Below are 27791 nucleotides of genomic sequence, written 5' to 3' on the forward strand. Positions count from 1 at the left end.
GACTGGGGATTGAACCAAGGGCAACTTCACCACTGAGATACATCCCCAGTCCTTTCCATTGTTTTTTTTTTTCCTTTGAGACAAGGTTTCACTAAGTTCTTCAGGCTGTCTTGAACTTTTGACTTTCTTGACCCCATGTCTGAGAACCTAGATTACTGGCATCCAACACTACGTCCAGATGGATCTGAATTTTTTATTCAGAGATTCATCAATCTCTCCGTAAGATTAACATTCTCTTCTGTCAAAGGTAAACTTGTAGTCTGAGTTTTCTAATAATATATTACAAAACGTGCTTGCTGTAATCTAAACAATTTGGTTGAAATTGTTGCAATTTTGAGCTCCCCTAACATATTTTGGGGACTTTTTAAAAAATCAACCAAATTTTCATTTTGCTTCTCTTTTCCTCCTCATGAAATATTTTGCCAAGAATATTCTGTTCAGGATTTCTCATTTTAATTTTTTAAAAACTTTTGTTTATCATGGAAGGTTTCTTTTTTATCAAATCTAAAGCTTAATTTTGCAGGATATAAGATTCTTGGTTGACATCCATTTTCTTTCAGACCTTGGTATAATATTGTTCCAGGATCTCCCAGCTTTGAGGGTTTGGGTTGAGAAATCTGCTGAGATCCAAATTGGCTTCCCCCTGTATGTAATCTGATACTTTTCTCTTATGGCTTTTAAAATTCTGTATGCTTTACATTTTTATTATAATGTGCTTTAGCATGGATCAGTTATAATTTTGTACATTTGGTGTCCTATAAGCCTCTTGTATTTGATTTTTCAATTCGTTTTCATGTTTGGAGATTTTCTGATATTATTTCACTGAAGAGATGGTGCTTTCCTCTATCCTGATAAATCTTAATTTTGGTCTTTTGATGTTATCCCTTAAGCCTTGGAGGTTGTCTTCAGGATTTCTTACCAACTTCATTTTCAAGATCATATATTTTGTCTTTATTGCCTGAGGTTCTGTCTTCCAAGTGATCTGGTCTCATTAGGATGCTTTCTATTTACTTTTTTATATGATACATTGTTTTCTTCATTTTAAAATTTTCTATTTGGATTTTTTTCCAGAATATATATCTCTTTTTTAAAATAAGTGTTTTAATTTATATATGACAGTGGAATGCATTACAATTCTTGTTCTACATATAGAGCACAATTTTTCATATCTCTGGTTATACACAAAGTATTTTCACACCAATTCATGTCTTTATACATGTACTTTGGATAATAATGTCCATCACATTCCACCATCATTTCTCTCCCACACCTCCTCCCTTCCCCTCCCACCCCACCCTATCTAGAGTTCCTCTATTCCTCCCATAGTCCCCCTCCTTACCCCACTATGAATCAGTCTCCTTATATGAGAGAAAACATTTGGTATTTGGTTTTATGGGAGTGGCTTATTTCACTTAGCACTATCTCCTCTAACTCCATCCATTTACCTGCAAATGCCATGATTTTATTCTCTTTTAATGCTGAGTAATATTACATTGTGTGTGTGTGTGTGTGTGTGTGTATATATCAATCATATTTTTTAATCCATTCACCTACTGAAGAGCATCTAGGTTGGTTCCACAGTTTAATTATTGTGAACTGTGCTGCTATAAACATTGATGTGGCTGTGTCCATGTAGAATGCTGTTTTTAAGTCCTTTGGGTATAGACTGAGGAGAGAGATGGGTCAAATGGTGGTTCCATTCTCAATTTTTCAAAAAATCTCCATACTGCTTTCCATATTGCCTGCACCAATTTGTAGCCCCACCAGCAGTGTATGAGTGTGCCTTTTTCACAACATCCTCACCAACATTTATTGTTGTTTGTGTTCATAATATCTGCCATTCTGACTGAAGTGAGATGAACTCTTAGAGCAGTCTTGATTTGTATTTCTCTAATTGGTAGCGATAATGAACATTTTTTCATATATTTGTTGATTGATTGTATATCATCTTCTAAGAAGTCTCTGTTCAGGTCCTTAGCCCATTTATTGTTTGGGTTATTTGTTTTTCAGTGCTTAGCTTTTTGAGTTCTTTATATACCCTAGAGCTTAGTGTGAGGAGTAAAGATTTGCTCCCAAGATGTAGGCTCTCTATTCACCTCACAGATTGTTTCTTTTGCTGAGAAGAAGCTTTTTAGTTTCAGTCCATCCAATTTATTGATTCTTGATTTTAATTCTTGTGCCACAGGAGTCTTATTAAGGAAGTTGGGGCCTAATCCCACATGATGGAGATTAGGGCCTACTTTTTCTTCTATTAAATGCAGGGTCTCTGGTTTTATTCCTAGGTCCTTGATCCATTTGAGTTTTGTGCATGGTGAGACATAGGAGTTTAATTTCATTTTGTTGCATATGGATTTCCAGTTTTCCCAGCACCATTTGTTGAAGAGGCTATCTTTTCGGCAATGCATGTTTTTGGTGCCTGTATCTAATATAAGATCATTGTAATTTTGTGGGTTAGTCTCTCTGTACTCTATTCTGTACCATTGGTCTACCAGTCTATTTTAGTACCAATACCATGCTGTTTTTGTTACTATTGCTCTGTAGTATAGTTTAAGGTCTGGTATAGTGATGCCACCTGCTTTACCCTTCTTGCTAAGGATTGCTTTAGATATTCTGGGTCTCTTATTTTTCCAGATGAATTTCATGATTGCTTTTTCTATTTCGATGAAGAATGTCATTGGGATGTTGATCAGAATTGCATTAAATCTGTATAGTGCTTTTGGTAGTATGGTCATTTTGACAATATTAATTCTGCTTATCCAAGAACAAGGTAGATCCTTCCATCTTCTAAGGTCTTCTTTGATTTCTTTCATGAGAGTCCTATAACTTCATTATATAGATCTTTCACCTCTTTGATTGATTCCCAAGTATTTTATTTTATTTTATTTTTGAGGCTATTATAAATGGGATAGTTTTCCTCATTTCCCTTTCTGAAGATTTGTCACTGATATACAGAAATGTCTTTGATTTATCGGTGTTGATTTTATATCCTCCTACTTTGTTGAATTCATTTACTAGTTCTAAAAGTTTTGTGGTAGAGTTTTTTGGGTCTTCTAGGTATAAAATCATATCATCAGCAAATAGTGCCAATTTGAGTTCTTCTTTTTCTATGTGTATCCATTTAATTTATTTCATCTAATTGCTCTGGCCAGTGTTACAAGAACTATGTTAAATAGAAGTGGTGAAAGAGGGCATCCCTGACTTGTTCCAGTTTTTAGAGAGAATGCCTTCAATTTTTCTCCATTTAGAATGATGTCGGGCTGGGGCTTAGCACAGATAGTCTTTATAATGTTGAGGTATGTTCCTATGGTCCCTAATTTTCCTACTGTTTTGAACATGAAGGGGTGCTGTATTTTGTCAAATGCTTTTCCTGCATCTATTGAGATGATCATATGATTCTTATCTTTAAGTCTATTGATGTGATGAATCACATTTATTGATTTCCATATGTTGAGCCAACCTTACATCCCTGGGATGAATCCCACTTGATCGTCATGCATGATCCTTTTGTATTCAATTTTCCAGAATTTTATTGAGAATTTTTAGATCTATGTTCATTAGAGATATTGGTCTGAAATTTTCTTTTTTTGATGTGTCTTTGCCTGGTTTTAGAATGAGGATGATATTGGCCTCATAGCATGAGTTTGGAAGTGCTCTTCCTTTTCCTATTTCCTGAAGTCAACTGAAGATTATTGGTATTAGTTTTTCTTTAAAGGTCTTACAGAACTTGGGTGTGTATCCATCTGGTCCTGGGCTTTTCTTGGTTGGTAGACTTCTGATGGTCACTTGAAATAGATCTGTTTAAATTGTGTATATCATCCTGATTCAATTTGGACTAGAAAGTTGTTGATGACTCCAATATTTTCTATTTTTTTGGAGTAAAAGTTTTCAAAATAATTTCTAGTTATCTTCTGTATTTCTGTAGTGTCTGTTGTTATATTTCCTTTTTCATCATGTTTGTGAGTAATTTGAGTTTTCTTTGTCCTTCTCTTTGTTAGCATGGATAAGGGTCTGTCAATTTCATTTATTTTTTTCAAAGAACAAACTTTTTGTTCTGTCAATTTTTTAAGTGTTTCTTTTGTTTCAATTTCATTGATTTCAGCTCTGATTTTAATTATTTCCTGTCTTCTGTTGCTGCTTGGTGTTGATTTTTTATTCTTTTTCTAGGGCTTTGGAATGAAATGTTAAGTCATTTATTTGTTGACTTTTTCTTCTTTTAAGGAATGAACTCCATGCAATGAACTTTCATCTTAGAACTACTTTCATAGTGTCCCAGAGATTTCGATATGTTGTCATTCACCTGTAAAAACTTTTAAATCTCCTCTTTGATGTCTTCCCTAACCCATTGTTTATTCAGTAGCATATTATTTAGTCTCCAGGTGTTAGATTAGCTTTTAATTCTTATTTTATCATTGATTTCTAATTTCATTCCATCATGATCTGATAGAATACACGGTAGTATCTCTACTTTTTTATGTTTACTAACAGTTGGTTTGTGGCATAATATATGGTCTATTTAGAGAAGGATCCATGTGCTGCAGAGAAGAAAGTGTATTTAAAGAATGAAATAGTCTATATATGTCAGTTAAGTCTAAGTTATTGATTGTGTTATTGAGTTCTATAGTTTATTTGTTCAGCTTTTGTTTGGAAGATCTATCAAGGGATGAAAGAGATGTGTTAAAGTCACCTCAAATTATTTGTCCAAATTAATTATTAAATTATTCACCTCAAATTAGGTGTTCTGGTCTATTTGACTCTTAAACTTGAGAACAGTTTGATGAACATAGATGCTCCATTGTTTGGGTCATACATATTTATAATTGTTAAGTCTTGTTGGTGTATGGTTCCCTTGAGCAGTATGCTGTGTCCTTCTTTATTCTTTTTGATTGACTTTAGGTTGAAATCTACTTGACTTGATATGAGTATGGAAACCTCTGCTTGCTTCTGCAGTCCATGTGAGAGGTATAATTTTTTCCCAACCCTTTACATTCAGTCTGCAGATGTCTTTTCCTATAAAATGAGTCTCTTCGAGGCAGCATATTGTTGGGTCCTTCTTAAAATTCAATCTGCTAGTCTATTTCTTTTGATTGGTGAGTTTATGCCACTAACATTCAGGGTTATGATTTGTATTCCCAGCCATTTTTTTTTTATTTTTGGTATTTAACCTGATTTGGTTTCTCCTCCTCTGATTAGATTTTCCTTTAGTGTAATACCTCCCTCTGCTGATTTTCATCATTGTTTTTCATTTCCTCTGTGTGGAATATTTTGCTGAGGATGTTCTGTAGTACAGGGCTTCTAGTTGTAAATTCTTTTAACTTTTGTTTATCATGGAAGTTTTTATTTCATCATCAAATCTAAAGCTTAGTTTTGCTGAATATGATTCTTGGTTGGCATTCATTTTCTTTCAGAGCTTGGTATATGTTGTTCCACGATCTCCTGGCTTTGAGGGTCTGGGCTGAAAAATCTGCTGAGATACGAATTGGTTTTCCTCTATATATGATCTGATTTCTCTCTATCGTGGCTTTTAAGATTCTATCCTTATTCTGTATGCTAGGCATTTTCATTATAATGTGCCTTGGTGTAGATCTGTTGTAATTTTGTACAGTTAGTGTCCTATAAGCCTCTTGTATTTCTATATCTTTCTTGAAGTAATCTTTTGCTACCTGTATTTGCTCTCTTTATCTCTATTGGAATGATCAATTAGTGCCTGTATTTGTTCTGTCATTGTTTGATTTACAGATCACCTTCATTATGTACACTCTGAACTCCTTCTCTGACATTTTATTTACTGTGCTGTCAATGGATTCTATTTTTATATTATCTTAGTTTGTCTGGGGCACTTTCTTCCCTTGTTTTTTCATGTTATTCATGTATGTTTCTCTCTGCCAGTGCAGATCTGAGGTATTACAGTTTCTTCTCTATAGTCCTGTAGTGTCCTTGCAGGATACCAAAACCTTGCCTCTGGTGTAACCAGGCCTTCAGAGAACTTGATGGTCTTCCAGGTCCTGGCTGTTGTCTCCAGATGGAAGTGGGCTGGACAGCCATGTTGGTAGATGGGGGGAACTGCACTGTGATCACTCTCCTCCTCAAATGTGCAGTCATTCACCTTCTCTGCAGGTCAGGCTGGGGTCACTCTGGTCCATCTCCTCTGGGCATCAGCCCAAGAACCCAATTGTAAAAAGCAAGCAGAGGATTTAAATATATGTTACTCCAAAGAAAAAAACAGCAAATAAGCAAATGAAAAAAGATGCTTAATTTTACTATAAAAATAATGTCTTTGTGCAGATTAACTTACAAAAACTTGAACAAAGTAAAATAAGCTACACAAGGAATAACAAGCACTGCAGGTTCTGATGGGTAAAATTTAAAAATGTTGATGTCATTTAAGTACAGAGTAAAATTATAGCTCCCTGAGAGGGGGAGTGGAGAAGATACCTCCCGAGGGGAAAATAAACAATAGGGAAAGTAGAAACTAGAAAATAAAAAATAGAGAAAGTAAGATTTATGGCTTTATTACATAGTAAGGAGAATACATATTAATGATATTCCATTAATTCCAAGAAAACTAGAAGAAAGTGTTCATAAGTTGCTTATCATATCAAGAAAAATATCTTGAGGTGAAGCACATGAAATTACTGATTTGATTATATAATGTATACATGGATTGAAACTTCACTCTGTATCCCACAATTGTAATTTTCCAAGTAATTTTTAAAGAAAATTTAAAATAAAGACACAGAAATCAAGAAAATTTAAAATCAAGACACAGAAAACATCAAAATATGCTATATATTTAATTTAGTAAAATGTCAATATACTCATGAAAATCAAAAAAAGAAAAAAGAAAGAAAGAAAAGGAAGAAGAAAAAAATCCTGTAAGAAGACTTGGATTTACCAAAGTGAAAACACTAGTCATAACACTGGCAATAAAAAAAATAGTTGTCATGCTTGTGTTGTTGAAAGTTAAAGATTTAATGAGAAATTTGAGATAGTTAATAAATAAAAGAAAAATCTCTTAAATTCACAGTAGTGCAGAATTGAAGTGTTCCTCACTCTAAATTAACAGAATTAATGTCATTTCTTCACCCCAGATGTTTCATTCCTAGATGGAGAAATTAGCTGATTCTAATACAACCAATTTTTTTCTCCCAGTTAAGGAGTACTTATTACATATCCAACACTGTTTCATAATTTTTTATTTCATAGAAAGTTCAAAACAACCTCATGTCTTATGAAATCTATGCAGTTTTCGTCTAAAGAAACAGGCTCAATAAATTGTCTAAATTTTAAGATGTCCAATAAATTGAAGCATTAAATTTGAAATAACTAAGTGTTTTTTCATAAAGAAAAAAATAATGAAATACATTAATAAAACAAAATGTTTTGTTAATATTCTCACTGTGAAATAATTCTTTCAAACTAATTTCTGAATACCAGTAACTATCATTAAAATTATTCTTAAATTCTCTGAATAGATCATATAGCAATGTATTATAAAAGTTTCAAACGAAAAAGTTATATGTTACATGTTCCATGAGTAACAAGCAAATAGAAAGGCCAACATTGGTGTGGCAAGATTTTTAAATCAGGAATCATGTATTTGGAAGAAATGAGTTTAGTGTACCTCAGAAGATTGTTAAAAGATATTTGTTGTTTATAGTTTACTAGTAATCATGAAAAATCTTGAAATTCTCTTTCAGTTAAATAAGTTATTTTGTTTCTAAACAGAGGCATAAGCAAACACATCTATTCTCTCTGTTATACATACACAGAGAGACAGAAAGAGAGAGAGAATTACTACTTCTATCAAACTTTATCATTAGATTGGAAAATTTGTATATTCAAATAAATTTCAATCAAAACCAATTTTCATGATATGAAGGGATATCAATATATCAATAAAACACCCATAAATTATAGAATAAAATTTTGAAATAGTAACTTAAGATTTAGCAATCTGGGTTTGTTATCATCTTTCTTTATATTTCCTATAATGTCTTTGTCCACAATAAATATAAAAATGAGAAAAGATTAAATTAGACAATTTATTGAGCCAGTTTCTTTAGAAATAATTAAATCATCTCCACATAATTTGAAGATTGATTACATTGCCTAAAAGGATTAAGAAAAATGTCACATTGTTTACCAAACAGTATCTCTTTGTTGTTGATGTTACCTACAAACTATCATAATATGTAATTCAATACATGATAGTGTTAACAATTCAGAAACATTCACTGTTATTTTGTAACAAAATTCTTTCACAATGTGAATAAAGTATTTCAAATATAATTGTAAAGTCTTCACAAAATACAGAATAAAATGGCTATGGATGTGACTCAGTGGTAGAACATTTGCTTAGCATTCAAGAGCCCTGGGTTCAATCCTCATCACCACCACAACAAGAAAAAAGTCAAATTTAAAATTCTCATTAATGAGTATTCTTCCTTGATATAATTTCCTAGAGGAAAAATTATCTTTTCTCCAGTTTTTGAGTATATATATTTAGTTTTTATTTATAACAAATTTTTTTCAGGGATGAGCTATCTGCACTATGTTGATATCTGAGGGTTACTTTATTTCTATCACATCAACTAATGATGCCCAGTAAATTTTAAGAAACTGTTTAAAGTAATGCCACATTTTCTATACTTACAGAAATTCTCTGATAATTCTCATTCAGAAATATATGGAAAACAATGACTTTGCTGTATTTTTCTCATATGTCAACATTTTTCTTAATATTAAACATTTTACTGATACATGAGCTATGCATCTTGGACAGACAGTTTTATGCAGATATTAACATGAATTAGGTTTTGAGAAAGTATAATTTTTTTCATTTGAATAAAGCTTTGACATATTCTTTACATTTATAGAGCTCAGGTAATAAATCTATGGTGATTTGTAAGGTGTGAGCTTCTATTAAAAGTGTTGTCACATACTCTACATTTGTAGGGTTTAATCCCTAATATAACATTTGACATTTTTAAAATGTTGAGCTTTAAGTAAAAACTTTGCCACATTTTTTTCTTCAATTGTAGGGCTTTGTTCCACTCTACATTATCGGGTGATCAATAAAGTATGATGTCACAATGAATGCTTTTTAACATTTATATTTGTAAGGATTTTCTCAAGTATGAATTCTCTGCTGCTTGATAATACTTGAGGCATTACTTAACAACTTTGCCTCATTCCATGGCCTTTACATTTGTATGTTTTCTCTCCAGTGTGAATTTTCTGGTGTACTTTAAGACTTGAGGTTTGATTAAATGCTTTGCCACATTCTTTACATTTGTATGGTTTCTCTCCAGAATGAATTCTCTGGTGTACATTAAGACTTGAGTTTTGATTAAATGCTTTGCCACATTCTTTACATTTGTAGGGCTTTTCTCCAGTGTGAATTCTCTGGTGAACAGTAAGTTTTGAATTTAGATAAAAAGCTTTGCCACATTCTTTACATTTGTAGGGCTTTTCTCCAGTATGAAAACTCTGGTGTTGAGTAAGGTATGATCTTTCAATAAAAGCTTTGCCACATTCTTTACATTTGTATGGTTTTTCTCCAGTATGAATTCTCTGGTGAATAATAAGTTTTGAGATTTGAGTAAAAGCTTTGTCACATTCTTTACATTTGTATGGCTTTTCTCCCGTATGAATTCTCTGGTGAGCAATAAGGCTTGGCCTAACAGTAAAAGCTTTGCCACATTCTTTACATTTGTATGGCTTTTCTCCAGTATGAATTCTCTGGTGAGCAATAAGGCTTGTCTTAACAGTAAAAGCTTTGCCACATTCTTTACATTTGTATGGCTTTTCTCCAGTATGAATTCTCTGATGGCAGATAAGGTGTGACTTTTCATTAAAAGCTTTGCCACATTCTTCACATTTGTATGGCTTCTCTCTAGTATGAACTCTCTGGTGAGCAATAAGGCTTGGCCTAACAGTAAAAGCTTTGCCACATTCTTTACATTTGTAGGGCTTTTCTCCAGAATGATTCCTTTGGTGTTGAGTAAGGTGTGATTTTTGATGAAAGGCTTTCTCACATTCTTCACATTTGTATGGCTTCTCTCCAGTATGAATTCTACGGTGAACAATAAGGTTTGAGCTTCGATTAAAACTTTTGCCACATTCATTACATTTGTAGAGCTTTTCTCTATTATAAATACTGTGGTGTTTAATAAAGGTTGAGTGATACTTAAGGACTTTGACACATTTCCTCCATTTGTATGGGCTCTCTCCATAGTGAATCATATGATGTTTAGTAAGGGTTGAAGGTTGAGTAAAACCTTTACCACATTCTTTACATATGTAGGGTTTGTCACTGCTATGATAAAGGATTGAGTAATCTTTAGATGGTTTTACATATTCTTTAAATTTGTAGGACTTCCCTCCAGTATGAATTTTCTGGTGTTCAGTAATGCTTGCAATTTTATTTAAAGCTCTTGAACGTCCCATACATTTGTCATTCTTTTCTTGAATATCAAAGATTGGATATATATATTTTGACAATTGATTAAAAACTTTCTCACTTTTATTATCTTTGTAAAGCTTCTTTTTAAAATGATCACACTGATGTTTTCTAGGATTTAAACAAAAATTAATTCTTATGGGTTTCACAGAATTTAAATTTTTTTTCACCAAAATAAATATACTGGTAATTAGTTAGGGAAGAGACCTAGGTACACATCTTGAAAGATTTATCATAAATGTAGAAGTCTCTTCAAATATCTATATCTGAAATTTGATTAACCAACAGGTAAGTACAACTCTTCTCACATTCATCAAAATTCTATGCTTTAGCACAGGTGGAATTGTTTTTTCATTGCAGCCTTTTTGTAAAGTAATGATTAGATTAATCAGTCAGAAATTTGTTCTCTAATTTTTAATCTCTTGTCTAGAGAAATGTTTGAGTAAATGTTTAACTCAATGCTACATTTCAAAATATTCCACTTACTAACTGAAGCATGGAATAGTCTCCATAGCAAAATTTCCAAATTTACTTAGAGGCAAGGTATGATGTAAAAGATGCTATGAAAATGTATTTAAAGGCACACATAGGTCCTCAAAAGTTACTGACATGAATTAAGTAGTCTTCTGAGATGTTATGTTACTGATAACTGATGACAGTATAATTTTAATTTTAATTTTAAATAATAATCATGCATTCCCTCCCACAATTTTGCATTTTTCTTTAAAAGTAAATTTTCAATGTCAAATTTTCCATACCTTTCCTTTTTCATGTTTTGGAATAAATATTTTATTTCCTGCTCTGGTGCAAATTCTTGGGCTTGATGAGAACATATACCTGAAAGAAGTCAAAATAGCAAATTATTCCACTTACTGTGATGAATATACTTTGCAAATATATAAAGTTTTATCAAGGTGAGTACATAAACAAGAAAGCAGTATAATCCAAGGCCATCATTAATCCAGAAGTATATGAACTTTACAATATGCTGACAAAATTTATTTATGAGAACTTCCAAAATCATCTTGAGATTTCATAGCACCACAGGTGATCACACACTTAGACTTTGAGTAATGTTTGCACAACACCATCAAATCATATAGTCTCTCAGTTCAACTTTTTCAGATTCTACATGTGACTCAAACATTTCACAAAGTGGTTTTCTCCCTTTTTTCTTTGGGGGATAATTTGGGATTGAACATAGGGGTGTATACCACTGAACTACATCCACAGCCCTTTATATACCTGACCTATTTTGATTTATTTGGTAAATTCCAAACATTGTCTAAAATGACTAGAATTATCTATTTTAAGGGGTTTTTAAGTGGGAAAATTCTCAATGGAAATAAGAGCACATACACACACACACACACACACACACACACACACAAGAAAAAGGGGAGAATTGATTCAAGCAAAGAAACAATATAAAACACTAGAAATTGAGAGTTGTTAATTACATAAAGAATGCCAATTAACCATTTAAAAGATGTTTAATGAACTAATTAAGAATAAAGAAAAGTGCCACTATTTTATATAAGAGACTGCAGTATTCAAGGACTTTTGTATTCATGGGGAGGATCCAAAAATCAATCTCCTGTGAATAATCTAAACAGCTGCATTAAATGCTAACTAAATACCAGGCCTGGGAATGTGGGTATAGTTCAGTGTTAAGAAGGTTGCCTAGCATTCTCAAGATCCTAGGTTCAATCCCCAGCACTGCAATAAATAAATAAATACCAAAAAAAAAAAAAAAAGAAAAGAAAAAAAGTGAATAAAATTCAGAAAAAAAATAATGACAAAAAAGGAGAAATTGTACACTAGAAATATTCCTTGAGACATATGTATAAGAGCCTGTTATCTCAGCAGCTCAGAAGGCTGATGAAGGAGGATCACATGTTCAAAGCTACCCTCAGCAAAAGGGAGGCAATAAACAAATCACTGAAACCCTGTCAATAAATAAAATACAAAAAAGGGCTGAAGATGTGACTCAGTGGCTGAGTGCCCCTGAATTCAATCCCTGGTACACGACCCCGCCCTGAAAATAAATAATGTCTGAGAAATTAGAAATGTGAGGAGGAAAATACATCAGATATTATAAACTCAATTCAAAGACTCAAGGTAAAGTATTTATAATTAAAGCATTAAAACTCAAGAGAACTTTTTTGAGCAGACCAAGAAAAAGAGAGGTGTCATCTATAAAGATATTTTTATATGGTTAATAGGTAACTTCTTAATTGAAGCCTTCTAGGAAGGAATTGGAACATATGTGTTAAAAGAAAAACAAAATATCAACCTAGAAGACTATATCAACAAATCCTATTTTTCAAACGAAATGAAAAATACAGGCTTTCAAGATATGTGAGTTATGTGCAAAAATTTCCTCACTTTTAGATCTGTCCTACAAGAAATACTTATCTGAATCTTTCCAATAAAGTAAAACTGCATAGCTACAAAAGTCACATAAAATATGAAAGCTTTTGAGGAGAAACAAAATATACACAAGCATAAACTCCATTTTATTATCATGGTGGCCCATAAAACATTTAATTCTGCTATAGAATATAAAATACTAAAGCATAAATATTATCATAAATCACTGTTAATGGGTATAAGGTATAAAAGCAGCTGTGGTATCAATAATAAAACATTAACAAGACATGTAAAAACACTGATTTTTATAAGGAACTGAAGTTCAATTTAAAATACAGTGTCAACTAAGTACTTTTATGTAATTCCAAGTAGTGACAAAATAGATATAGAAGATATAAAAGGAAATAGGGGGGAATCAAAACATGTCACTATAAAAATATATAAACCACAAATTAAAGAAGTTTTTTTAAAGTAGAAAAAAATTAAGAAATAAAAAATATCTTACAAAGTTATAGTACAAAGTTCCTGCTAGTCAGTAATTTAAGTATAAATGCACTATTATCAAACACCACTCAGAACACATGACTAATAAGATTAAAACTAAAAATACATAACTATATCATATCTAAACCTCCAGGAGATTCTCCTTACATCTAAGGTCACAAAAAAGACTAAAACAAAAGTATGAAAAGGATATTACATTTAAAAGTATAAAGATGACAAAATTTATTAAATAAGAGATTATAAGAGACAAAGAATATTGTATAAAGATGAAAGTGGCCCTTCTCTGAAATAAAACAGTAATAAATACATGTGAAACTCAAATCACACTTCCCAAATATAGATGGCAAACACTAGAGAATTCAACACCATAGAAAGCAACACAGTAATAGTACAGGACATCAACCCCCAATTAATGCAAAGGAAGAAAAAAGCATTGGTAATAGATACTCAGGTATTAGAAAACTTCAAAAAGTATTATGAACAAACTAGATTTAGAGATTCTTTCTTCTTAATAGTTCATGGAATATTATCTCCAATACACTTGGTAAAAAAATCACAAATGTTAATAATTATTAAAATATTGAAATTGCTTTGTAACATAATGTAGTTAGTTGGAAATCAAAAGTGGAAGTAATATCCAATAATTCACCAATGGTTGAAAGCCAGATTCAGCAAATAGGGAGACCATGTCTCAAACAAATTCAAGGGCTGGGGATGTGACTATGTGGATAAGTATCCATGGATTCAATCCTGGTACAAAAAGAAAGTGCCTTTACCTCCCAAAGAGTTCTAAAGAAAGTCCATGTATTACCTATCAGATATTCAACATAACTTTTTGGAGAAACAAAATGTTATTTTAAAATTTTTTTGTAGTATCCAGGGTACATAAACAACTAAATCACATTCAAAATAAAACAAATGCTTTCTGATATAAAAATAATAAAAGGTTGGGTTGGGGTTGTGGCTCAGTGGTAGAGTACTTGCCTAGCTCATGCAAGGGTTCTATCCTCAATAAAGGTTCTGTGTTCAACTACAACTAAAAAATAAATAAATAAATAAATAAAATAATAGGTAAAATATCCAATAGTTTTATGTTAAAATGAAGTTAGACAAATTGAAATTTGTAATAAAACTGACAGTGTAGCAATTGGCTCTTGATTTCATGGTCAAATCAAGACATATTTACACATCTATGCTCATTACAACATAATTCTACAGAGCCAAATATGTAACAAAAATGAAATAAATATCCTTTCCTATGTGAAGATGAAGGAAATTTGAAGTAAACTATGAGACATTTTTCAACTTTACAAATAAGAAATTTTATAGCATCTATAATAATTAACCTTTAGGATATTATGTGAACTGAAAGAAGTCATTAACAAATAGACAAATACCATGTGATTCTACTTATGAGATATCTAAAATAATCAAACACACAGGCCAGAAGAAATGGTGTTTGGGATGGAAGGGTGAGAGACAAATTCTTTTTCTGAGAATTGAATTTTACTTTTGTTTGATATAAACTTTCCAGAAATATGTTACCAAATAATTTGAAACAACACTTCTGAACAGTATATTTAAAATATGTAAGACAGTAAGTTTAAGTGAAAGTAAGTAAATGGTTTTGATCACAATTAAAATTTTTTAAAAAATATAAAAGATAAAGAGAATTGTAAAATTCTTTGTAAGCTACCTTTAAAATGCTAAAGTCTTGGGGCTGGGGTTGTGGCTCAATGGTAGTGCACTTGTCTGGCATGTGTGAGGCACTGGGTTTGATCCTCAGCACCACATAAAAATTATAATACAGGTATTGTGTCCATCAACAACTAAAAAAAAATTTAAAATAAAATAAAATGCTAAAGTCTTGCTCCTAGACAAGAGAACAGATTCACCTACATATAGAATATGCTAATAATTCTAGCTACTTGGAAGGCTATGGCAGGGAAATGCAAATATAAATTGACTTAGCAAGGGCTGGGGTTGTGGCTCAGTGGTAGAGCACTTGCCTAGCACATGCAAGGCCTGGGTTCGATCCTCAGAACCACATATAAATTAATTAAATAAAGGTATTGTGTCCAACTACAACTAAAAACTAAATATTAAAAAAAATGACTTAGCAAAAACCTGATTCAAAATAAAAGTAGAATTATGGCTGGGGATGTAGCTCAGTATTATAGCACTTCTGAGTTCAATCCCCAGAAAAAAATATATATACACATATATATATAATATTCATATAATATTAAATATTCATATAATTCATCTAAATTTTATTGTATAAATATACATAAATATATTATAAAATTAATTACAAAATACTATAATTAATATGTAAAAACACATATAAATTATATAAACACACACATAAAATTTAGATGAATTATATGAATAATCACCTAAGCAGAGTAAACAATCAAGATACTAAAGCTGGCAATACAGCTCAGTTGGTTGCACAAGGCCCTGGGTTCAATCCTCAGCGGCATAAAAGAAAAAAAAGAGACTATACACAAGTCATAAACAAAACTGGGGTAATATTTATACAAGCATGTAAAAGCATATGCAATTAAATTGAAAATTAAATGGTTCACACATATTTTAATTTTGACTAATATTGTCCTAAAATGTGAAGTCATAAAAATTTTTATCCAATTATAACTTATATGTATAAAATGAAAACAATATTCACTGACGTGAGAAAATCTATGGCACAATACTGAAGTTAACAGTGAAATTCAGAAAGAGACACAAAAATGAGAGAAAATTTAACTCAAAAAATTTTGAGCGACTCTTATTACTTTAAGAATCTTTATTTAAACCACAATTTTCAGCTGTAATTATGTAGCCACTAAGAGCAGACACTGTGACTGATTCATATCCATTATATGGAAGAAAAATTTCACAGAAAATCCAGGATAAGCTTTCATACAAAGCTTTGATGAGAAAATTTGAAGGAATAAATATTTAAATCAGAGAACCTGTTCTTTGATTTTAATACATTGAAGTTGTTTAAGCTAGAGGTAGGCACAAATGTGTGCATATTTTCAAGATCGATAAATGTCTGTCAACTTATGCACATTCCCACAGGCACTGGGGAGAAGTTTGTTAATTTGAAAGTAGACAGATGACTGGAGAAAAAGAAAGAGCTTATAGAATTAGAAAGCATGATACACAGGACAAGCTATGCTCTTCAATGATTGCAAGAGAAATGAACTTAGGTTTGAAAAAATCATTTCTATTGATTTATAGCCTCTCAATTAACATTTAAAAATGTGACTTCATCTTTGACATTTAGATCTCTTCTATGTGTCCTTTCTTCATTGATTTCTACCCACTTTGGTATGACTATAGTAGCTTTTCTCTTTAAATTCCAAGGTTATTTCTTTGGGGACAGAAAGATGACTAAGGATGACTTAGATACAGCAAGATGTGTTTATTGGAAAATGGAATATGACTCATTGTGGTATTGTCATTGTAACTACTGTTGTTTCTTAATGCTGTCCTCATTAGAAAAAATATATATCATAGAAGATTCTAGACAATTGTTGTTCCAAATGCTTTTTTCCCCTGGCAGAATCATTCAAATACTTCAGAGATATTTTCAATTTTCTGATTGTGAGCACTATTTTGAACTATCAAAAGTAAAAAGAATAATAAAAAAAAGATAGGTTAAATATAAAAATAAATACCTTTAACATTTTCTTTTCTACTCAAAAAAAAGCCCAATCTTCATCCTAAAAACAAGAATCTATAACATTTTCATGCAGAACAAAAGCTTCCAAGAAATATTCTACAAAGGAAGAAAAGTAAATATTGACAATGAATTAGTAATTCTAAAGGAAATTTATGCTCACCCAAAAATACCAGGTTTCTGTAGATCTCTAACATCACATCTCTATATAAAGTCTGCTGAGCAGAATCCAGGCATTCCCATTCCTCTTCAGAGAAATCAATAAACACATCCCTGAATGTCAAGGTTTCCTGAAATAAAAATGAGTAAATAAATATCACATCAACCATATGATCACTGACACAGTTTTTAACTTGACACAAATTGTAATGAGAGTTAGAACTGGCTTTCACATAGGGGAGTGAACTCAATCATTCAATATGACATTTTTTAACATAGTAATGTTCTCTAACATATTATCTAAGTTTGAAGAAAGAGAATGTACTCAAGAGAGAGAATGACATAAGTCCAAAATAAGCAAACAACCACAACAAAAATCAGTGTACATACTACACTTTTATGAAATAAAATGTAAAATTAAGAAAAAACAGAATATATATTTTAATTGCTATATTTGTGTTTTTTAAGAGAAATTATGTATACTTTTCAGATAAGAATCTTACAGTGAGTTAGAAGAGTGATTCTCAATTTTAATGTGTGCAACCATGTATTGAAGAATTTACTAAAGGACAGACAGTGATTCTGTATTTCTAAGATGTGGTTTGGGTTTGAGTAAGTAGCAAGCTCTCTAGTGATGCAAATGCCAATGGTCCAAAGGAAGCTGATGAATAGTAATGAGGTGGAACACTAAAGGAAAAATTCTCTGATGAATTTGCATTCAAATATTTAAGGCTTATTATATGGAAAATTGCAATAAGAATTTTCTCTCCCTTTAAAATGTAGATATCTCTCTAAGAGTTTTTGGTATCTTAATGCATAAATCTCAAAATAATCTATGAAGGCAGTAATAGTTTTTATCTTTTAGGACATTTTGTCAAATCTTCAGTATATGGTAGCACCTGGGTTTTGCCCAAGTTTATCTGAACTATTAGTCATTAAACAAAAAAAAGACTATAAAGGTCAAAATAAACTATGGAATTAAAAGAATTTCAGAGTAGAATGGTCAGTTATTTTAACTTAGAAGGGAAATAGATATATATTAAGAAGGCAGCAAAATCAAGAAGAATGAAATTATTCATTTGCAGGTAAATGGATGGAAGTAGAGAATACCATGCTAAGTGAAATAAGCCAATCCACCAAAACCAAAAGCCAAATATTTTCTCTGATAAGTAGGGGCGGGGTGGAGGGAAGAATGAAGGAACTTTGGATTGTGCAGAGGGGAGTCAGGGGAGGTGTGGGGCTGTAGGGAACAGAAGGATGATAGAATGAGACAGACATGACTACCCTATATACACCTGTACGATTACACTACTGGTGTTCCTCTACACCATGTATAGCCAGAGGAATGAGAAGTCATACTTCTTTGTGTACAATGTGTCAAAATACATTTTACTGTCATGTATAGCTAATTAGAACTAATGAAAAAAAAGCAGCAAAATCAAGTGATATTTATATTTTAGCACACACATTAAAAATGGCAGCTTTCATATATTAAAATTTTTTCATGTAAATAAAAAATAAATTTAATTGTATCAAAGTTATAAATAAATTTAGGGTTGATGCTTTGCTTTTTATCACATGATTGAAATACATGCAATGAAGAATAGAAAGAAAAGAGAGTTTCTGAGACTTGTATTTTCTGATCCCTGGATCACCCTCAGATTTGCTCCACCAACAAATCATCAAGCAAGATTGTGGTCAGGTTTGGTTTCCTAGACAATAAACTGCCCTCTTGTACACTTTTTTTTATATATATAATTAATCAAATATTTTGGTCTACTTCTGTTTTTTTTGTTTGTTTGTTTTGTTTTGTTTTAAAAAGAGCTATTTGGAAAAGAAAAGTTGTTGTTACCACTAAGGAAACAGGAGTGCATAGTAAAAGCAAGAGAACATGAAGGTTCATTAATATTAATATTAATTAATTAATATTAATATTCCATTTCTTAATATAAACAGTAGTTATATGGAATGTTTCCTTTGTAATAATTTATTGATCTGTATAGTTTTGATGCTGGTCTAGTATTTGCCTTGATTAATAAAATCAAATTCATTAAATAAAATGTGGTGGGGAAGAGCAGAAATTAGAGACCTCAAAAGGGAACTAGAAAATACTTTGGGGTAATGGATATATTAATTCTGTAGATCACTGGGCTGTTTTTATGGATGTGTTCATGTTAAAAGATAAAAGTGTATAACTTAAATATGTATAGATGATTATACCAATAAACCTGAAAAAATGTGTTATGTTTCTTTTTAACATTAAGGTTAAAAAGAAATCACACACTATAAAATGATAAATTTAAAATGAAACTGAGAATTCGTTAGCTAACTATCAGTTTTGATATTTTAAAAAAGGCAATTTTTGTAGGGTAGGTACCCAGAATTAAACTTAGGGGCACTCGACCACTGAGGTACATCCCCAGCCCTATTTTGTATTTTATTTAGAGACAGGATCTCACTGATTTGCTTAGCACCTCGCTTTTGCTGAGGCTAGCTTTGAACTCACAATCCTCCTGCCTCAGCCTCTCAAGCCACTGGGATTATAGGCATGTGCCATGGTACCTGGCAGAAAAAGCAATTTTTATTTAAAAAAAAAGTAAAGAAAAATGCTAAGCAAATGAGCAAAATTTAAAGATATTAATAATAAATATACCATAGAAAATGTCAAAAAGTCAGATGTTGGATTTAGAACACAAATAAAATTGAAAGAGTTTTGATAAATTTCACAAGTAAAAACTGCATATTATTTATAAATTATATAGTTGTAACATTTATGCTTATATATAATGATGCCTCACTTAATGATGGGGATACATTCTGGACAATGAATCATAAGGTGATTCTGTCATTTTGCAAATGATGCAGGGTACTGACACAGTCCAACTTTGTATAGACCATTACATACCTAAGTTATATTGTAGACATCAGTGTATATGAATTTCCATTGATAAACACATTATGCCACATATGAATATAGGATATAACATTATAGCAATCAGTATGACCTCATAATGAGATGGAAATTAGCCCTGTAGAACTAAAGAAAGAATCCTTAAGAAGACACTGGCAATTTAGACCATAATAAAAGATAGAAACTGTACTACAGTAAAGGAGAAAAATGACATCCTTTCCAAAGAAAGCTGATGGGATAATAGGGTATCTGTGTGACAAAATGCCATTGTATCCTTTTCTAATATGACTTAAGAAATCACTTTCACTAGTAATAAATATGTTAATATAAAAGAAAAATATAAAATATACCAAAGTTATTATAAGACAGGGATTTATACAGTTGATATAGTGGTGTTTGACTGTAATACCAGCTAGTTAGAAGGAAAAGATAGAAGAATTGCAAGACCAAGGTCAGCCTGAGCAACGTAGTGAGATGCTTACTCAAAATAAACTTTAGAAAGGACTGTGAATGTGGTTGAGCACTATGACACACCTGCCTTCAATCTCCAAAATAAAAAAATAATAACAATGAAAATACAGAAAGAAAGACAGTTATTTATTTCCAAAGTTAAAGAAAATAATATCTTTTGATTCCCAAACTGGAAAATATTAAAATAAAATGTGAACTTATGATATAATACCATTAAAGGGTAAAAACTGAAGTGAAAGACTGGGAGAAACTAATCACTTCACATATAACAAAACACTTTTAAAAGAAAGAAAGGAGCTGGGAATGGTGGTGCACACCTGTAATCTCAGTGGCTAGGGAGGCTGGGACGGGAGGATTATGAGTTCAAAGCTAGCCTCAACGAAACTGAGGTACTAAGCAACTCAGTGAGACCCTATCTCTAAATAAAATACAAAACAGGGTGTGATGTGGCTCAGTGGTTGAGTGCCCCTAAGTTCAATCCCTGGTACCAAAAAAAGAAGAAGAAGAAGAAGGAGGAGGAGGAGGAGGAGGAGGAGACGACAACACAGCAAGAGATTTGAATATCCATTTTATAAGGAGACACATAATGTTTCAATAATCATGTTCAATAATCATAAAATAGCTCAATATCTTTAGAAATCAGAAAAAAGACAAAATAAAATCACATCTCTGAGACAGTATCAGTAAAAATATTGAGCAAAAAACTTTATGAACTAAAGAAGGAGTAAAAGTTGTTATTAAAGAAACTGGCTATTAAAAATACGTGATCAGGGCTGGCTCAGCAGTAGAGCACTTGCCTAGCATATGCAGGGGCCCTGGGTTCAATCCTCAGCACTATATAAAAATAAATAAATAAATAAAGGTATTGTGTTCCACTACAACTAAAAAAAAAATATTAAAAGAAAATATATGATCATTACCCAGCAGAAGCATATGCTTATAAAAATTACTGTACATATGAACCATGATAACATTGAAGGATACAGCTGCATTGGTCCAAGCACATGAAATCCAGGGCATGGAGAAGGAGGGAAGAGATACATAGTAAAAGGGGGAAAATGGTTTCCAGGATCTATTTTTATCAAAGTGTTATCCACCTTGACAAATATTGTGAAACTCTGCATAGCTTTATGTAGATGTCTTATACATATGATATATTACACGTAATATTTTACAGGCATACATGTTAAGAAAGAAATATATACAATTTGAGAAAATAAAAAATATACATAAGGACTTAAAAGACTCAATTATACACACCATTTATGTACATGATGAAACTCATCACTATCATGTAAAAGAGACACAGAAGTTACTTTGCAATAATAAGGAATCATAATTCAAACAAAAATCCATAGGGGAATATATATGTATGTAAAAATTTTATGCATTTTTAATAGCAATTGAAAGGCCTACATAAATATAAACATATCAAGAATAGCATTACATGTGGATGGATGATGTGGCGAACTCTAAAGAAATATGTCTGACTTTGGGAGCACAGTTCACTGGTATAATGTGTTTATACATTATGGAAGGCATTGAAATCAAATTCCAGCACAACAGTAAAAGGTATATCTTATGGGAGTGCGATGTTGGGAATATAGAAGAATAGGAGGGTCTGCTACTAAATGATTAAGAAGAGCTGGGGTAGGCTTGGGTCTTAGTCCAGCCTTAGGCAATATGCCTTATAATTGGAACAGAATCACCACAGCCAGTGTCATCCTAAGAAGAGGAAGAGATATAACACCACATATATAACACCCTAACTCTAAATTTTCCAGTGGTTTATATCTTAATTTAGCTAATACTAAAAAGGATCTACACATTCATAAGAACTAAGAACACAGAAAAAGTGATGGTTTTCTATGTTCATGTAAGTGCGACTGTGGGCTTCAATCCTGGGATCAGGAGCAAAAAGTTAAATCTCGAAGGACTAAGCTTCTGCCTAGAAGAGATTTGCTAGGGTAATCTGACAACTAATGTTGCTGACAGTTGAGCTACTCTCTAGCCTGCATCAGAGTTAAAATGAGAAAAATACATTGTACCAATTGGAGTCTTTATGAGTGTTTAGCACTTAATGAGTTCCAATCTCTAGCTTGTTCCTGTAAAAATTTCAGAACTGCCAATATTTTTCTGGAAGGAAAGTTTTCCCTTGCCAAGTGTCTCAAGGTACTGGGTTCAAACCTTAGCATCACAAGAAAAGGCAAATGTTAAATGGGCATGATGTTAAAAATAAAGCAGAATATTAAAATTCCAGACATTCCCTCCATCTATAAATACAGTTAATAAAAAGCTACTCATTAAGTCTCTCAATACATTTATGACTGTCAAGCCACTTTGACAGTCGTAAATGCATTGAGAGACTTAGATACTTTGAACAATTTAGAAAATATCTATCTTCAATGAGTAGGAAAAGCTGGGGTACACTTGGGCATTCACCCTGTCTTGAGCAAAGTACCATGTTTGGGACCAAATCCCCAACAGCCTGCATCAACCTCAGTAAACAGAAATGGGGGAGAAGTGATACAAAAGTCTCTGAACCACTGAAAATGTTGTGATTTTTTATGGCCTTGAGAGTCTTTCCAAGTGCTTCAATAGCTGGGATCAAGGCAGACAAATAGCCAAATCTCAAAGGTGTCAGTTTATCTCTAAAAGACATTTGCCAGCATATTTTGCCAACTGTTGTTGCTGGCAGATTAGCTTCTCTCTAGCTTGCATTGTGGGTTTAACAGGGGAAAATACAGTAAACCACTAATAGCCTAAGCAAACAGTGCTGGGCTCTGCTTCATCACTACTTGCCCCGGTAATAACTCCAGGACTACCAAACTGCATTTGGTGCATGAGTTTGTTCATGCACCAAATGTCTCAACTTTAACATTGTTTTGTTCAAGTTACTATATTCTGAAGTTCCCAATTCTGGAAGCAAAGGTGACAGAGCATGTGCAAATCTTCATAGGTTGCAAACAAATGAATTTATATTGTTTTGCCAGTAATTTTGTGGACTATTATCCCCACCAGTAGTACAAAAAAGGGTTAGAAACCACAGAGCCGTGTTTATTCCCAGAAAAGCTTTACAAAACACTTCTCCACTGGCTACTTGACATAAATTTGCATCAGGGATTTAATGCACCAGTCAAATAGATTTCCTACAGCTTGGGCAGTGCTGTTAGAATATCTATTATAAAAATCTGAAAGAGCCAGGTGAGGTGGTGCATGTCTGTAATCCCAGTGGCTTGGGAGGCTGAGGCAGGAGAGGCATGAGTTTAAAGCCAGCTGCATCAACTTAGTGAGACTCTAAGCAACTTAGCAAGACCCTGTCTCAAAATAAAACATAGAAAGGGCTATGAATGTGACTCAGTAATTAAGTACCCCTGGGTTCAATTCCTAGAACCAAACCAAACCAAAATCTGAAAGATAATAGCTACTGGAGAACCTATGAGTATATACAAATGTTGGTGACAAATTTAATAAACATGTTTTTTAAAACATATTAAGGTTGTCCAAAAGCTCAAAATAAAAACAAGCTCCTACAAAGCACAGCTTCTCTCATGCAAGAACGTAACCCATGGAGTTGGATTTTCCCCGGATGGTTATCCCAGTCTTCACCACAAAATCTGGGGAGATGCTGAGCTACTAGAACATTGAAGTCCACGTAGGGCTTCAGAAAGGGGCTGAAAAGTGCCATCCAATAATGGAACAGGACACCCAGGATCTCAAATGTTGACCTGAGTCCACTAGACTGCTCGGAGAGGCCTAAGAGCTTAGCTGCCACAGAGAAGCCCTCAGGCTGTTAGATTCTGGATAGGACCACCAGGAATCCCCAGCCACAATTTCTACTTCCTGTCATTGCCAGTTGGGCTGGCTTCAAACCGCCTCCCTGCCCCGTCTCAAAATGCCAGTGAATGAACACTCACCATTTCCTGGCTTTCAGGTTGCTCACTTGTGTAGCACAGAAACCTGGGTCTCCTGAGCATAGAGGAGGGTGTCTAGAAAAGAATTGAAAGAATGGAGGGATCCAGACACAAAGACTTAATCAGAATATGGAAGCCCGCCCCCACTTCAATAGGCTGTGGATGAACTGGAGAGTCTTCACTCAAGTGCCAGATTGGACAGGGCTTCAGGCCCCACTGAGCCTAGTTAGCTTAACTTCTGAGGGACAGTAGATTGCATCCAACTGGAGGGGACAGAAATAGGCAGTCGATATGGTAATAAATGATTGGGTCAGAAAGATGGAGGCTGATTCAGGAGGAAATGAAATGCCAAAACCTCCAGAGCACTTTTCCCTCCTCTACCTGTTGCCAAGGTGGCCTTCCACCAGGGAACTGTTCCTCTCTGCAGGTAGTTATTGGAGTTGTTAATTAATGCCTCTGGGACCACTAGCTTCCTGTCTGGATCTTTCCACCTTTGGCCCACTTTCTGGTCTTTGGTCTTAGTAAGCAGGATGCTGGGAGAAGAGGCCATGAGAACAAAAGGGGCAGGACACCACCACTTCCTCTGACACCCAGTTCTGGGACCCCTCCTCTGCAGAGAAGTCTATCTCTGTTCTATATTTTAAATAAAACTTGCTTTCCACACTTACCTTGGTTACTGGGATGGTCAATTCTCACATCTGGGAAAACGGATCTTGGCCCTGATAGATTCTTATCATGGGTATCACAACCCAGGACTGAATGAAATTGGAATGATAGGTTCTTGGCTGATCCTTTTTTTGTTGTTGCAGATTAGGAAGTGGAAGTATGGAAACTCTACTACTGAACCCCTATAGATAGACAGAGAGAGAGAGAGAGATGGACAATAAGTCTAAGGACATTTTCCCTAAGTTTCTTTCATTTAAAATCCCAGGCCTTAGTCACTGTGAAGCAACACAAAAGGAACTGGCACCTGACACCCCACCAGCACACCCTAATGGGTCAGCTGACCCCAATACAATAAGCTCCAAGAAATGCCCTATTCACATTCCTGAACCACCCTAATGAATAAGCAGAACCCCAATATACTCCAGGAATTGACCTCTTGTCCCACCCTAAAGGAAGCATCTATAACTCAGACACTGGCTTTAGACCCTGGCCATTTTCTGCCCCCTCAAATGAGCCATGCCAGGGTTCCACCAATTGACTCAGCCTCTGAATATCTAAAAAAGAAAAGTCTGCTGATCCAGGGTTTGTTTCCCATCTCCCATCTTCGACATTTGTGCATCATTTGTGCTAACACACGCACACACACACACACACACACACACACACACACACACACTTTAAATTTTCAACAGAGTCTCAAATTCTCCTGTGATGGCTTCTCAAGTAACTGATATTACAAGCATGCACCACTGCCCCTGGAATTCTTTTTTCTTTTGAGTTGCTGTGAATTGCACACAGTGCCTAGGATGGAGTTATTTTAAGGCAGTTTCCTCCCAATAGTGGGATGTAGCCCAGACAGTGGCGCATTTACATATTTCACTGAATATAAGGTCATATCAATTTGAGAATACATATTTGTATCTATTATTCATGAATGGAAATGAAATGATGACAATTTAAATTTTTATTTAATTTTTCTGCTCTCTGATCTTACAAGAAAGCAGTTTGAGCTTTGAACATGTCAGCAATTCCCTGAGGTCAAAGATACACCACACACACACACACACACACACAATGTAAGACAAAAGTGTAATTCTATATTTTCTAGTATTCACATTAAAAATTAAAAAGAACAGCTGAAATCAATTGTAATAATTTAAACCCCTATATCCAGAATATTTTGATGGCTCAAGTCAAAGGAGAGGCTCCCCCACTAATGCAGTGGCTCACAGAAGGCGCAAAGTCTCTTGCAGGCTGCTGCTCAAACCCGAGGTCTGGGTCTCGCCGGCCTCGCCCCCAGCCGACTTCCTCCCGTCGCCTCAGGATTGTGCAGTGGCTCTGGCCAGGCTGGGCGCGTCCCTCGTAGCAAGGTCGTAGCAAGGTCGCCAACTCTGCTCCGGGGGCTAGCCCCACCAGTGCAGGGCTACGGGCAGCCGTGCTGGTGCCGCGGAGCTCAGGCCTCCAGTGAGGACCGGAAATGCAGTTTAAGGTGACATTTTTCCGCCTGGCCCCACCCACTGCCTCAGCCCCTCGCAGACCCCGCCTCTCTCCCGCGCTCCCGCCCTGGCCACTCCCTCCTTCCTCCCGGCTGCACGCGCAGCCAAGCAGGCCCCTGAGCACGTAGTGCCCAGAGGGTCCCGGTGCTGCCCGAAGTTCTCTGTGTGGACGCTGTAGATTGGCTGCGTGGTTACCCACAGCCAGAGGTCAGCGTGTGGCACGATTGCCCCGGTCCTGCCTGATGTCTGCCCTCGGGCTGCGTGGACGTGGACGCGTCCCTTTTCACGGTGTCCTCCTCCAGTCTTCGGTGGCGTCCCCTTCCACACTGGGCAGATCTTCCCCACATCTCACTCTCTTTGGCCCCGCAGGGAGCACCGCAGATCCATCCTGAGAGGAGCGTTCTCACCCATCCTGGGCTCTGTCCTCCTTGGTCAGTTGTCGGCTTCGCAGATCATCCCTCTGCAGTCTCCCTCCCCTTGCATTTTGGGGTGGCGACCTTGACTGATCCCATGTTTCACTCCAGGGGAAAATATGTTCCTCCCAAAGTGGGCTTCTCTCTCCATCCCCTTCCCTGGGAGTGCGAGCAAAAAAAAAGATGGGGAGAAACAGAGAAACTGGTAAAGAGAAAAGAGAAAGACCCTTACACACATCGGAAAGTGGAGGACGGTGAAGGATTTGTGATAGCAAGAGTGAAAAAAGAAGACAGAAAGTTTTAGGTGAGAGAAAGGAAAATAGAAAAATGTAGAATCTCTGTCTCCAGAAAGATGAAGGAGAGCAGCACAAGGAAAAGAACAGTGAGGGGAAAGGACTTCTGGCAGTGCTGGGAGAGACGGAAGGTTCTTCCTCTAGGACAGAACAAGGACAGACCCCAGGGAGGAGCACTTAAGAGAGAAAACCTAGGGCAGTAGGGGTCCTGAGCATGGGGACAGATGACTGCAACAGTCAGGGCACAGGGAAAATATGGATGGGCGAAGAAAGAGTCAGAAATATGTGAAGACTTTGGACAGTGGAAAGACCAGGGTAAAAGACTGACAAGAGGAGAAACTAGTTTCAAAATGGGGAAGAACCAGTGGAAGGATAAAGAAAATGGGCTATGTATACACAATGGGAGAAGACTCAGCTATAAAGAAGAATGAAATTTTG

General features: G+C 34.4%; 1 protein-coding gene across 2 annotated transcripts; it reads right to left on the reverse strand.

The window, feature by feature from the left end:
* Positions 1-2714: 2714 nt before the first annotated feature.
* On the reverse strand, positions 2715-26684 carry LOC106145031 (uncharacterized). Of its 2 annotated transcripts, none has more exons than XM_078019070.1 (6): positions 26382-26684; positions 25154-25333; positions 24489-24560; positions 17194-17320; positions 11221-11299; positions 2715-10573 (listed from the first exon to the last, which is right to left on the reverse strand). In XM_078019070.1, exons 3-6 carry the CDS (start codon positions 24546-24548, stop codon positions 9175-9177), a joined length of 1665 nt encoding a protein of 554 aa, XP_077875196.1. In that variant the 5' UTR covers positions 24549-24560; positions 25154-25333; positions 26382-26684; the 3' UTR covers positions 2715-9174. The 2 variants fall into 2 exon arrangements, with proteins under 2 accessions (XP_077875196.1, XP_077875197.1); XM_078019071.1 differs by having other exon boundaries at positions 2715-10075; positions 26382-26680.
* Between the last annotated feature and the right edge of the window lie 1107 nt (positions 26685-27791).

The sequence above is a fragment of the Ictidomys tridecemlineatus genome, chromosome 8 (assembly GCF_052094955.1).
Source record: "Ictidomys tridecemlineatus isolate mIctTri1 chromosome 8, mIctTri1.hap1, whole genome shotgun sequence".
Lineage (NCBI taxonomy): Eukaryota > Metazoa > Chordata > Mammalia > Rodentia > Sciuridae > Ictidomys > Ictidomys tridecemlineatus.